General features: G+C 42.7%; 2 protein-coding genes across 4 annotated transcripts in view; one reads left to right on the top strand and one right to left on the bottom strand.

Moving 5' to 3' along the window:
• Positions 1 to 63: 63 nt before the first annotated feature.
• LOC106747816 (surfeit locus protein 1) lies at positions 64 to 2,743 on the top strand. 2 transcript variants are annotated; one of them, XM_014625736.1, is made up of 5 exons: positions 64 to 612; positions 841 to 962; positions 1,068 to 1,265; positions 1,389 to 1,559; positions 1,788 to 2,743. In XM_014625736.1, exons 1-5 carry the CDS (start codon positions 412 to 414, stop codon positions 1,999 to 2,001), a joined length of 906 nt encoding a protein of 301 aa, XP_014481222.1. In that variant the 5' UTR covers positions 64 to 411; the 3' UTR covers positions 2,002 to 2,743. The 2 variants fall into 2 exon arrangements, with proteins under 2 accessions (XP_014481222.1, XP_014481223.1); XM_014625737.1 differs by having other exon boundaries at positions 511 to 616.
• Positions 2,744 to 5,045: 2,302 nt separating this feature from the next.
• LOC106747815 (glutamine synthetase 2 cytoplasmic) overlaps positions 5,046 to 13,669 on the bottom strand; it is a 40,800-nt gene continuing 32,176 nt past the window's right edge. For both annotated transcript variants that reach the window (XM_014625735.1, XM_014625734.1), the window contains exons 2-4: positions 9,720 to 9,913; positions 7,681 to 8,129; positions 5,046 to 7,277 (exon numbers count right to left, since the gene is read on the bottom strand). In XM_014625735.1, the coding sequence (XP_014481221.1) occupies positions 6,801 to 7,277; positions 7,681 to 8,129; positions 9,720 to 9,903 (1,110 nt within the window). In that variant the 5' untranslated portion in view covers positions 9,904 to 9,913 and the 3' untranslated portion in view covers positions 5,046 to 6,800. The remainder of the gene's footprint in view (positions 7,278 to 7,680; positions 8,130 to 9,719; positions 9,914 to 13,669) is intronic.

Raw genomic sequence — 13,669 nt, 5'->3', positions numbered from 1 at the left:
ATAACCCCGTTGGCACTTCTTTCTCATAGGCCGATATTCACAGTCAGGTCTAATATTTGAGACAGCCTTAAGTTTCTCTTCAAATTCTATACGGCTTATTTCATTGGCTGCGAAGCATTTGAAGATTAATTTAAGATAGTCTTAAATATTAAATTTAACTATGAATACCGGCCTTAGACGATCATTACTGCGATCCATACCAAAACATTCGCAATTGACAGCAATATACTCGCAGTGAATAATGGAACGCATCCTTGATTTCGATGGTGGACAGACAGCTGATTCTTCCGGCTGCTGAAGATCGCTGGTGTTTCTTTTGACGGGATGAGATTTTCTGTACAATTATGATAATCACTTGTAATTAAAAACGTAAGATTTTGTCTCTCGGCCTCAAAGAATTAAGCGTCAAGCATGAATTTTACAGTCAGAAAGATTTACGAGAGTTTGAGAAGTACGAAGTGTGTGCTCGACAGGAGAGCACACGTCTTACCTTTCGGCGGTGTGAATACTCAAGCCAGATATAAAAGCATCGCAACGAGACCTAAAGTTATAATAAAGAATAAATACGAACAGCACGACTCGGACAGTGGATTGTATGGATATAGCTTGTTGGCAAGTAATGCTACAAACAAATACAATTACTTGCTAATTGTCGTATGAAATTTTGTACATATCACAGTAACAAGTCTGTTATAGTGCAAATCAGGATACGTTAAACTTCCTTGTCTTAACAACAATTTCACACGATATGTTTCCACGTTTTTAAATTAAAAGGCAGCCTCTTTTAACTCTGCCAACAGTGCGAGTTTATTCCTATGTATTACAATTTTTTCAATGCAGGCTATACCCATCATTTGTTTTGGACTTGGCACATGGCAAATCAATAGGCGGCGATGGAAGTTGAATCTAATACACGATTTAGAGCGACGTACTACAATGGAGCCTATCGATCTTCCACTAGAGTAAAATCATAATATCAATTCTAAAATATGAATATGAATTTACAAGAATTTTGTAATTTATCACGTGCTTTATAATTATAATTTAATATGAATCTATTCTTTCAGCCTGGATGAACTCAACGACAAGGAATACTATTGTGTAAAGGTGAGGGGCAAGTTTATATATGAGAGGGAATTCCTGATAGGGCCCAGAAGCCTCATCGTGAAAGGACAAGCGTTGAGTGAGAAAGGCGGTGGTATATTCTCTGGCAGATCGAGCACAGGATTTTATGTGGTCACGCCTTTCAAGCTAGAGGATCGCGAGTAATTGCTTCTTGCTTTCTTTTCTTCTAGTAGCTGATTCATGAAGAGAGAACGTAATAGTTATATTATTCCGATATTGCCTAATAAATATATTGTAATTTACACCGTCACTGATCATTTCAGCATAACCATCATGGTGAATCGTGGATGGATTCCTAAAAATGCTCGCTTAACGTACAAGCAGGAGAAAAATATTACAGACTCGATGGAAATCGTCGGCATTGTTAGACTGGGTGAAACACGACCGCCATTTATACCTTCCAATTCTCCTTCGAGCGGAGTCTGGCATTATAGGTAAAGAATCTAATATCGAAGAATCTACTGATATTATATATATATATCAGAGATGCAAAAAGAATTATAGCATGATCATGACAGTATATAACATTTTGAGGATCGCCTCTATGTTATCGACACTTCTCAAGTTCGTTGATCGACTTTGGCATCTCCTCAAGTTATGTAACAATAATAGACGTTGTTAATAATAATTATAAAAAATGCACATTTTTGCACATGTTTCAGAGATTTAAATGCGTTGGCCAAGGTGGCAGAATCGGAGCCCGTGTATATAGATTTATTGATTGGTTACGGCACGCCCAAAGGTCCGATCGGCGGCCAGACGAAGGTGGTTTTAAGGAACGAGCATTTAAGTTACATAATTACTTGGTACGGACTGTCCATCAGCACTGCGTATATTTGGTACCGGTATTTTATACAAAAATTGCCTGTCATGTAGTTTTATTTGTATAGAGACTGATGTGTGCGTTTCTCTAAAATACATACTAAATTATAAAAATTGTTGAAATATAGTTGTAGATACTCTTGTAGTTTGCGTCGTGTACATCTCGTAGCAGAATTAGACAGGGTGTCCTAGGAGCACTGTATGTTCTTAAACATGACAGTTCCTTCGGGATATTCTGAGACGAAAGTTCAAATGTGAAAATGGCTGCGATATCATTTTGAAATCGTACGCGACTAAAGTTGCCTAATCGTACGGCTGACGTTTCCTGCGCTCAAGTAGGACGATGTGGCGACGGTGATACGGTTTATACCATGAAACGGAAACGACTTTCTCAAAAAATCTGTACAAGCATGCAATGCGGCACGACCGCGTGGGTGACTCGGTGCGGGCGAACAGTCTGAGTTCGCGCTAAGCGAACGGGTGCAAAACTGGAGAAGAACATGCGTAGCTCGTAACATACTTTATTTCACAAACATAACAAGTGCGAGTGTGTATCTCCGTTTCGCAGAAGTGTCGTCTAATTGCCCCCACGGTGGGAAGAAACGCTCACCGGTATTCCCTTTCGCTGACGTTAACAACAACAACGACGTCGACGATGATAATGACGACGAATCGACAGTGTTCTTCGCGAAACGCCGCCGACGGTGGTCATGGTGTATACACAATTCACTTCAACGAAGCGTTCAGCATAAAAAATACCTTTATACAAATATGAAAATATACAATATACAAGTTACATCGATCTCGTGTATATCCGTATACGCGCTACAATATAATAATAATAATAATAATAATAATAACTATAATATAAAGTTAATAATAACAATGACGAATCTCCGATGATGATAAATCTAATAATATAATAACGATATATATATATATATAATTTATAATGACAGTATAAAATCCGACAATCATAATGACAATGTTTAATGAAAGAGAACAACGATATAGTCACATTTACATAATAACGAACACATAACTCGCTCGCTTCGCTACTTCGCTCGGAGCCGCATCGAGATGCGGGCGCTCGCGAAGCTTCTCCGTGAGGTTCACCTCTGCCGCCAAAGCCGCATCTCGTCGTCGAAAATCGAAATTACATACAACGTAAGGTCTTTTTTTACACTAAATGTACAAACTGGCGCCTCGATCGATCGAGCAGGAAATCAAACGACGATCCTCTCGTCGAAAGCGCTCGCGCGGGATTGTATGCTCGAAGAGTCGCGTTTTTGTATAATTTACAGCTTTTATACAAGTTTCATTTATTTACGACAGGCAGTTGAGATATCTTGTTGGGTGTGTTGATCCTTTAATATTAAATTACAAGTAGTTACAGGCTATACCCTCTCATGTTTACAATTGTACAACGTGAAAATTCAAAGTCACTTTCTTGGTTTATATATAACGGTGTCTAAAAACTACTTAAATACGTGATTCTCTCTCTCTCTCTCTCTCTCTCTCTCTCTGTCTCGATCAATCTCATTTCGCCGTTGTTTCGTTGCGTCTTGGGGAATCCTCGCCGGGAACTCGCATGAGATTTCAATGCAATCAACGTTCTCGCTCGGTTAGTGTACGTTTCGTCCAATTCCGGCGGAATTTCGGTGCGACATTATCGCGATTTTGCAAGGCAGAACGTATTCGTATACTTTATTGTCGCGATATCTCGACGTGATATTCGTACGTAATAAATAAACGCATCGGAACATGCATCGGCACGGGCATCGAGCTCTTTCGCACGTGTGAAATGCGTCCTGCGAGAGGTGGATAGAAAAACGCCCTTGTATACCTATTCTTTTTTTCTTTTCATTGATACATCAAATGTCCCGGGGAAGAAGGTGCAGACCGGCAGAATCGGGCTCCTCTCAGCGAAAATTTCACCTGAGACGACACACCGTCTCTCATCACCGCCTTGCAACTCAACTTGATTCATCCTCGCATTGCACAGTCGCTAAGTCGAGCCTGCGTCGATCGACGAGTCAATATACCAGAAACAAAAAGGAGAAATAAACTTCGACTTCGTAATTTCGTCGTGCATATACAATAATTTAATCAACTCTTACAATTACGGTACTTTTAAGCCTAATTTCAAGAAGCCTCCGCTATACGATGTATTTACAGGTTCCGGATATAATAAAACATCTCTCTCTTCCTCTCTCTCTTTCTATCTTTCTCTTTCTCTCTCTCACACATATCCTTCTCGAAGTGTAACAAGGTAGTACGCATAGCGGTGTCGAGGCTCCGTGTTAAATTTAATAAATCTGAGAGAATAATGGAAAGATAAAATCTCTTTATTTTTAATCAACTGTGGTCATAGTATTTACGCATATATATATATATATATATATATATATATATATATACGTGTGTGTATATATGTATGTATAGTTCTCTAAAATCTTTTACGTTGATCGCGCCTCCGACAAAATTCTCGCTTTGGCAACGGTCGGCACACCTTTCTTCGGAGACACCGATTGTACATTTTGTATATACGCGATTCCGTAAAACTAATCTCGTTCTTAATAAAGTTACGGAATACGAAATAATAATAAACTCTCTCTCTCCCTCCTCACTCCCGTTCCCGTCTGCCGTTTAACCGTATTAATTGCGCTAATTCGCTAGATATTTGCTAAATATACTGCTTCGTGCGACGTCCTCCTCTCGTCGCGTGCGCGCAGACGAGTCGAAGGCAGGACGCGAATCGACCGTCTCTCTCTCTCTCTCTCTCTATCTTTCGCTACGCGCTCCAACCGATCTCTCTCGCGCCCTTATTGATCCCACGTGCGCATCAATAAAGATAGGTAGTAGTAGTAGTAGTTACACTTTCTTTCGCATTGTACTATATTAGCGATTAGTCGACCTGTAATTTCACTATGTCCGTGACCGCTTAAAGCCGAGGCTCGTCGCTCCCACGCGGTCTGTCTGCATGGCCCGGTGGCCCCGTCGATGATGATTGAAACCCCCGCGCGTCGCTTGACGAAATTGAAACGAAGAACGAGAGCGTTAACTGGCCCCGGCGTAAGCCGTCGTTCTTCGTTTGGCGAGTAAAAGTGTGTCGGCGTCCTCTCTCTCTCTCTCTCTCATCGAACTATCAACCTACCGTCATAATATCACTATCGTAGTTCGTCACCCGCCTGGTAAAAACGTGCGTTCATTAGCTGAACTTCTGGGCGCCTTCGTAACCACATCTTTCCAATTATACAATAATTTAAACTGACATACATATGTAAATATATATACAGAGGGTGTCACGGTTCTCGTAATATTCATTTTCGCGAGAGATTCTTCGGGCGATTTAAAAAGTTAATTTTGCCCGAACGGGAATGTCGAGGCATCAACAGTTTCCGAGATACAAACGATTGAAAAAGCTCCGCTTTTTCTTTTGCGAGCCAAGCTTCGGGCGATCAAATGGACGAGGAAATTATTTTCTCCGACTAACTTCAAGCGAACTTTAATGTGACTGAGAATTTGAGTTCGTTGGCTACAAAGATACACCGTGTTGAAGAACGGAAAGTTAATAAATAATAACCTCCGACTACGAAATAATTACCTCGCTGAGGAAGAATTAACTCCCGATTGCTCGCGCAACCTCTCAGTAAAATTACGGTCGTGATGACCGGGAAACCCTAACGTATGCATACATACGTACATATATATACACATGTATACGCATATATGCATGTATATTCTTTAATAATTATAACTGTAATTACTTTCAATTGTACTAAATATTTGCAACCGTACAATAGAATTGCAAGATTCTATTATTCTTCTTTTCAAAATCCCATTCTATTCTCGAATTATCCCCCGCGTCTTGCCACCCGTACTTACCGCCATACAGACGTAATCGTTCGCCCACAGGTATTTATATCGAACGCGGTATTCACGTCAAAAGAATAAAACTCGGGGAATCGGGAATTGTTACCTCATTCAGCGGACCAAGCTTCGGGCGACCAAATTGTTAAACGCGATACTAAAAGGGGGGCCTCCGCGATCGACGAAGATCCCTGCGATCTTCGCGTCATCAGGCGAAATGAAGTTTTAACGAGTCGAACTTAGCGTTAAGCGCGCCATCGAATGGGTCTGCTTGCGGACTCGCGATTCTCACGAGGAGAAGCTGCGACTGAAATTTAATCGATCGTCAAACAGCCGCTCGTCACATTTTTCACGCTCGCGCTTGTATTTACGACGAGGCTGGCTTAGCGATAGATGCACATTACACTGAGAAGAAAGCAGTGGGATCAGAGACCTTACTTGGGCGGCCGAGTTTTCACGAGGAAGCGTTTAATTCGATCGGACCAAACTGATGATACGATTGCTGCGTGCCAGCTATCGACGGATACGATTATCCCGACTCAGCCGGTAACTGTAAATTTTTGCTTTTGTCACGCAAATCGCGCCGATTTGCTACACTTCCGCCGGAATTGCTTAAACTCGTTCAGAGGACGCGATAATTTTGCCGACCACTCTTCATCCTCAGTGTAACTCTCGGCAGCACACGTCGGGCGCCGCCTCCTGGCCTCGGCGAATCTCCGTCACTCGAAGCCGAGTGACTCGTCCGGAGAAGCTGCTGGAATCGGTAGCGCGAAAGCTCGCCAGCTTCCTCAAGCAGATCCACCGCTGCTTGTCATTCACCACCGGTCCCGAATATATCGCGATAGGTTAATCCTACAGTTCTACAGTTAATTGTACGCTCTCCAGGTGTGTGCGGGTGTGCGTGTCGATTTCTGTGTGTATATATATGTTTCTGTATGTATGGGTGTGTGTTTGCCCCTAGCGATGCGGCCGCGGCTTTATTATTCGTTGAGCATGCAGGTGCGGACCAAGGCGTCGCAGACGGAGTAAGGATCGCAGTTGCTGCTGGGCCTCCTGTCCTCCAGATAGCCCTTCTTGTCCTCGGCCACGCCGCGCGGTATGCGGATGCTGACGTTGCGATTGGCCACGCCGGCGCTGAAGTCATGGATGTTGCTGGTCTCGCACTTGCCGGTCAGCCTGCGCTCGTTGTCCTTCCCTCCGCGCGGGTCGTACGCCTGGATGTGCCTGAGGTGCTGCTTGCTGAGCTTGTCGATCGCCTTCTCGATCTCGGCGATGCCGTTTTCCGCGCGCATCGCCTTCGTCGAGAAGTTCGTGTGGGCGCCGGCGCCGTTCCACGAGCCATCCACCGGTTTCGGGTCCAAGGTCACGATCACGCCGTACTCCTCGGCGACGCGGTGCAGGATGAATCGAGCGATCCACAGGTCGTCGCTGGCGCTGATGCCCAAGCACGGTCCCACCTGGATCCGTAAATGGAAAGATGCCGTAATTACTCACCGTGGGACGGGAAGCATTCGCTTCCCCTGATATTTATACGGATTCAAATGTTCGCGAAAAGTTAGGGGCAAATTGACGGTAAAACGCGGCTCCAACCCGGCCAGCGAAAGCTGGCATTCTTCTTTTTTCCGCGAGAAAGGTGTATTACCGCGCGCAGATTATCCCGTTTCCGGTGGATTTCGAATCGAGCAAATCACGGGTATGCAAAGTCGCGGAAAATTACATTTCTGTTGAAATAACGCCTCTCCCGAACTGGATTTCCGGCGAAGCTCTCTCGCGTTTCGTTTAACTATCAATTAAACGAGATCCGGGGGTCTTCGCGTGGCGTCTCGCCCGGCGTCACGGAGGACGACGCCGATCGCTCACCTGGAACTCCCACTGCGAGGGCATCACCTCGGCGTTGGTGCCGGAGATCTTCACGCCGGCGTAGAGACAGGCTCTGTAGTGAGCCTCGACGATCTCGCGTCCGATCACCTTGTCGGCACCGACGCCGCAGTAGTAGGGGCCCTGAGGCCCCGGGAAACCGTTCTTCGGCCAGCCGAGCGGCCTGCCGTCGAAGTCCAGCAAAGTGTACTCCTGCTCGATGCCGAACCAGGGGTCCTGATCTTTTACGGTCTCCATCGCTTGGTTCGCGCGATAACGTTTGTTCGTCTTCGTCGGAGTCTTGTCGCTGCTGTAGGTGTCGCAGAGCACGAGCTTGTTGTTACCACAGCGGAACGGGTCGTTGTAGATCGCCACCGGGTACAGGAATATGTCGCTGTTGGCGCCGTCGGCCTGGTACGTCGAGCTGCCGTCGTACGTCCACGTCGGCAGGTCTGCGGGAGACGATCGGGGAACACGTTAATTTTTCGTTCAGGTCCTTGCAAAATCAGTCTCGACGAATTCGTTGGAACTAACTTGCATTTTATACGAGACTTAAATATGACCCGGTTTTGATCTTTATTAGCGCAATTAGAAGACGACTGACCACTCGGGAGCAGAGACATCCGCTAAAAATGACGCTTTTTACACGTATTCTCCGAAGTGAATATATTTGTATTTATATTTAAATGGGAGGAAGAAAACAAATACGATATTTTTTCCGAACTATTCCGATTACGAGTATCTCGACGATCGTAGCCGTTAATCTATAAGATTCAAGTTGAAATTCGCTCGTGGGCAGCTCTGAATTTTTCGCTGCGTTCTCTCAGGAAGTGCGATCCGCGTTAATGGAGAGATGAATATTTAGCGCAATTAGCAGGAACGATCCACGAGCCCCGATCCAATTCCCGAGGCATGTATCGCCATCGGGTAGATAATGCCGTCACTTGTCGAGGCGATGGGTATTTGCGCCATATTTCGGGATAGTGTGCCGCGAGAAATTTATTCCAATTACTCAAGTTGTTGACTACGAACGGAGTTCACTGCTCCCGTACCCGAAGCTTCCATCTTCTGGTAGCGTATTGCGAGATTAGATAACATTTGTTTCATTGACGCGAGCGCCGAGCGAGAGATAAACAACTTTTCGCAACTTTTAACACGTGGCCGCGGGAATGGGCCGTTTGGAATATTCGCAGTCGTTTCGTCATCGTTTTATTAGCGATGCGCATAAGTTAAGGCTCGCCCTGGGGGAGGGAGAGACGTTCCCTGAGGGAAATCGGAATCGAAAGCGGACTCTCTCATGGCTGAACGAAAATGCGGTACATATAAATTCGAGTGAATTCCCGCCTCGGTTATTTTTATATACTCGGAGGATGCGACTGTTACTTTGGATGGGAAAAGTGAAATGTCACGTTCCGACGAATAATCCGACGACGATTCCATTAGGGAATTATCGGCGAATTAGACAGACGTCGTCGGCCGTGAACTCGGCGGAATTGCGAATTAATTCGCAGACATTACATAAACCAGGGACGGAATAGCGATATTATTTCGTTAGTAATATTTTAACGGTATTGTGTACGTCGATATTTTAAAATACCGTATACGGTGTTTTAAATATGTTGGTAATACGGTATTGTAAAAATGTTGGTATAATACCGGTATTGAATGTTCAAATCCGCTATCGTATCGAAATTCTACATAATATCGGTATAATACCAGTATTTATAGATTTCAATACGATATCGGTGTGATATCGGTACTGTGTCGTATACTGTATCACATTATTGAATGTAAATATCGTCAAGTCAATTAGATTCATAATATAATCACAATCAATATGTGTTTTACAAAAGAACGAAAATAGAAAGTAAATAACTGTGTAAATTCGGAGCATCTCGGATGATATTAATGTAATACCGATATCGTACCGAAATCCATAAATATCAGTATTATACAAAATTTTAGTATGAATAAAATTTTAGATTAAGGATCGATATAAATCGCGTGTGACCAATCGACCAGCACGGGTCGTTCGCGCTTACCGGAAGGATGTTTCGGCACGAAGTCCAAAGTCCTGGTCTTGCAGCGTAGTCCTTCGCCGGTACCGTCGATCCAGATGTACTTCGCCTGGATCGCATTGTCGGGTTGCGGCAGGTCGAGGTACTTCTTCAGCAGGGTTTTGTTTAACGCCGCGTTCGGCGAATCCTTCAACATGGTGCGCGACATTGTGGTGGTGCTGCAACAGGAAAGGCAAGAAAAGACGATTAGTCATCGGTCGGGAGGATTTCCCAGCCGAGGCGGTGATGTAAGTAAAACTCCCAGGGTCCGCTACGTTTTTCCATGGAAGAGAAAGAGAGAACTTCATTTATTATGCGCTCTCTCTGAGATATCGTTCCCTTAAAACGTAATTACACGAAAGAACTGTGCAGGAAAATAATATGACGTATTATTACAAAGCTGACGGTGTAACTTATTTCGGAAATTACTTACCAGGTGTACCGGTATGAAGTGAGCGTCAAAATACAAATGTCTCGATAGGGAACATTTATTTTGAACGGGCCTTAATTTTGTTTTGTTTGGTTTCTATGACATCTATCAAACATATTCAGTTTACATCAAGTTATTGAACAAACAACATCATATTTTTTCATCGTGTTAAAAATGTCGAATTTTGTACCAGAAAATGATGATTTGCGGAAAGCATTAATTTTTTGTTTTCATTTGAAGAAAAGTGCTGCAGAGTCGCATCAAATGCTTGTCGAGGCATATGGTGATCATGCTCTATCAGAAGCAACATGCAAAAGATGGTTTCAACGGTTCAGAGATAATGATTTTGATGTGAGAAATAAAGAACGTGGAAAACCACCAAAAAAGTTTGAAGACACCGAATTGCAAACAATATTGGATGAAGATGACACTTTGAGTCAGACACAAATGGCAGAAATGTTAAATGTTGCACAACAAACAATTTCTGACCGTTTAAAAGCTATGGGAAAGATCCAAAAGTCTGGAAAATGGGTGCCACATGAATTGAATGAAAGACAGATGGAAAACCGAAGAAACACTTGTGAAATTTTGCTTCAAAGACACGATAGAAAATCAGTTTTGCATCGAATTGTTACTGGCGATGAAAAATGGATTTATTTTAAGAATCCTAAACGGAAAAGATCATGGGTTAATCCGGGACAACCATCAACTTCGACTGCAAAACCAGATCGATTCGGCAAGAAGACAATGCTGTGTGTCTGGTGGGACCAGAAAGGTGTGGTGTACCACGAGCTCCTAAAACCTGGTGAAACCGTCAATACAGATCGCTACCGACAACAAATGAGCAATTTGAACTATGCATTGATCGAAAAACGACCAGAATGGGCCAGAAGACACGGCAAGGTAATTTTGCTCCATGACAATGCACCTGCACACAAAGCAAAACTGGTTCAGGATACGAGCAAAGTACTCGGCTGGGAGCTGCTACCCCACCCGCCGTATTCACCAGACTTGGCTCCTTCCGACTACCATTTGTTTTCATCGATGGGACACGCATTGGCTGAGCAGCACTTCGATTCCTACGAGGAAGTCGAAAATTGGGTGACTAATTGGTTTGCTTCAAAAGACGAACAGTTTTATTGGCGTGGAATCCACAAATTGCCTGAAAGATGGGAAAAATGTGTAACTAGCAATGGCCAATACTTTGAATAAAATGTTTTTTACTTTCCCATTAAAAAATAGTGTTTTGATTTCACGAAAAAACGCTCACTTCATACCGGTACACCTAGTATACGTATCTCTTAGAATTGCATCGGATAACGCGTCTAGTTAACATCACGATAGTAACATTATTCAAGTGATCAGCTTCGATGGATACATTGCAGATATTCTTCAGTTGGCCACAATGCAAATCACAATATAAGAGAAAGATATATGTGTATTTTATGAAACACTTCGCATCGTGACGTGTTGAAATTCAAAGTCTCATTTTTTGTCGGCTAAACGTCTCGCAATTCACATTGTTCGTCCCGCTGTGCGCCGGCGCAACCGCAGCCGCCTCTCGAGGACGCTCAAGCGACGCGCGTGCCGCATCCACGATGCAACGCGGCACATACGGAACACACGAGAGCTTTCGTTGTGGTGGTGCCCGCCCGCGGAAAGATAGGTGCGCCCACACGGGGCTTCACGCGCGGAGCACGCGAGCCATGCGTGCTGGAGCGTTGGCATGGCCATTGGCGCCGGCGAAAGAGATTTTCCCCGGAATCGTGCACTGAAAAGCTCACGAAACAGAGAGAGAAACCGGCAACGAGCGACGAGCTTCGCGGGAAGCGAGCGGCGCGCGCGATGACTCGCCCGGTGACATCGCGCACGCTCATTGCAAATCTAAATTTACAACCGTTCCCGCGTAGAAGAATGAGGGAGGAGACTTTCCTGGAAAATAGACTTTCCTCCGCTGTGGAGAGAGTTTTCTATATTGTTTTGGAAAAAACCATTTAAAAAATCGATGTCTTTCGCGAATTTTTACCGTTTTTTTCTCCAAGGGTGGAAACATTCGTTTCGAAAAATTCACGTGTGTTCGGTTGAAACCTGCCGCATTTACTTCTTTTCATAAAGAAGATAATTACTTGCATTTAACCGAAGCAAAATGAAGTTAATATGTTATATGTTAGGTAATGATATATGTGATATAAAATGATATATTACCTTCAAACAATCTAGATAGCCAAATAACGTTGGAGAACGACACATTGACGGCAATATGACGTCTATACCGTCAATATGTCGTCCTTTGGTTATTGGGAAATTATAACCGAAAAAATCAGAGGAAAAATGGAAAAACTCGGTTTCAAAACTATAGAGTTTTCGCGTTGTGAGAAATAAAACGCGGTTGAAAAACGCGCAATCGAAGCTTTAATCTCCTTCTGCAGCAAGAAGAGCTTTCATCGGGTGCGTGTGCGTTTGTCGAACTTGTTAATATTTTTACAGTGCCTGGTATCTTATCGTTATATTGTTTATCTTTATAGTATCCTTCATAAAAAGATTTGACGAAATATAAAAACTGGACTTTTTTTCATTTCGCTTCTTTCGCAAGGAATGATTTATCGCTCTATTAGAAAATTAAACTTCACTGGAATGCGTAACTGTATGCTTATGAGGCTCTTTTTAACACTTTAGAGGCCGCCTAGAGGCCTGTTTATAGGCTCTTTAAAAATCATGAGTGTGAAATCAGAGGTAGATATCTAAAATCAATCTGTGCAATTTATAGAATGTCGACACTTCTAGCGGTGGTGCCGGTTAAAAAGGTTACAAGATTCAGTATCGTATTTTCAGTGGCGCATCAAGGAGACCACTCATAAATTTGATATTTATCAAGCAAAATTATGTTTTTATATTTTTATCTCACTATCTGAATAATAATTAATTTGAAACCAAGTTGAGATAAACATATATACATAATATTATAAATACGAAAATATTATTTTTTATTTTCCTCATTATTGCTGTATTTGTACATCAGTTGATTTAATACAAATGGACAAATAATAAAAAGAGATATATATACATGCATATTTTGTGTATTATTATAAATTAGGAACTTATATCGCTGCATTTTCAGAACAAAATGATCAATAATCCTGAAATTTGTGTATAATATCTGCGTATTAGTTTTTAATACCATCATAGTTTTTCGTCATAATCTTCAGAAGATATTAAAAATAGAAATTAAAACCAACACGCTAATTTCAAAGAACACGTGTAAAAAATGTCAATTTTAGTTGCAAATATCTCAACATTTGCACGGCCATTCTTTTCCTAATTGCACAATTTGATAATATTTCAATGTATACGTAGTGCAAATCACAAATTCTTCGATTCTTATCGAAATTCATTTCGTCTTATATATATATAGTCTCCTTAAATAAAATAAAACACAAATTGTTAATATATATCACAATACATGCTTATTCGCCGCACACGTTTGTCGATAGGTTAGTCGATGGGT

This window comes from Dinoponera quadriceps, unplaced genomic scaffold (assembly GCF_001313825.1).
Source record: "Dinoponera quadriceps isolate SergipeBrazil2010 unplaced genomic scaffold, ASM131382v1 scaffold2358, whole genome shotgun sequence".
Classification (NCBI taxonomy): domain Eukaryota; kingdom Metazoa; phylum Arthropoda; class Insecta; order Hymenoptera; family Formicidae; genus Dinoponera; species Dinoponera quadriceps.
This window is presented reverse-complemented; position numbering and strand designations above follow the sequence as displayed.

Bases quoted from the DNA above. Each gene is read 5' to 3' on its own strand.
- LOC106747816 (XM_014625736.1), top strand. From the start codon at position 412: ATGAATTTTACAGTCAGAAAGATTTACGAGAGTTTGAGAAGTACGAAG. The intron at 613-840 runs GCAAGTAATGCT...TTTTCAATGCAG, and splicing joins TGTATGGATATAGCTTGTTG to GCTATACCCATCATTTGTTT. The intron at 1,560-1,787 runs GTAAAGAATCTA...CACATGTTTCAG, and splicing joins AGCGGAGTCTGGCATTATAG to AGATTTAAATGCGTTGGCCA.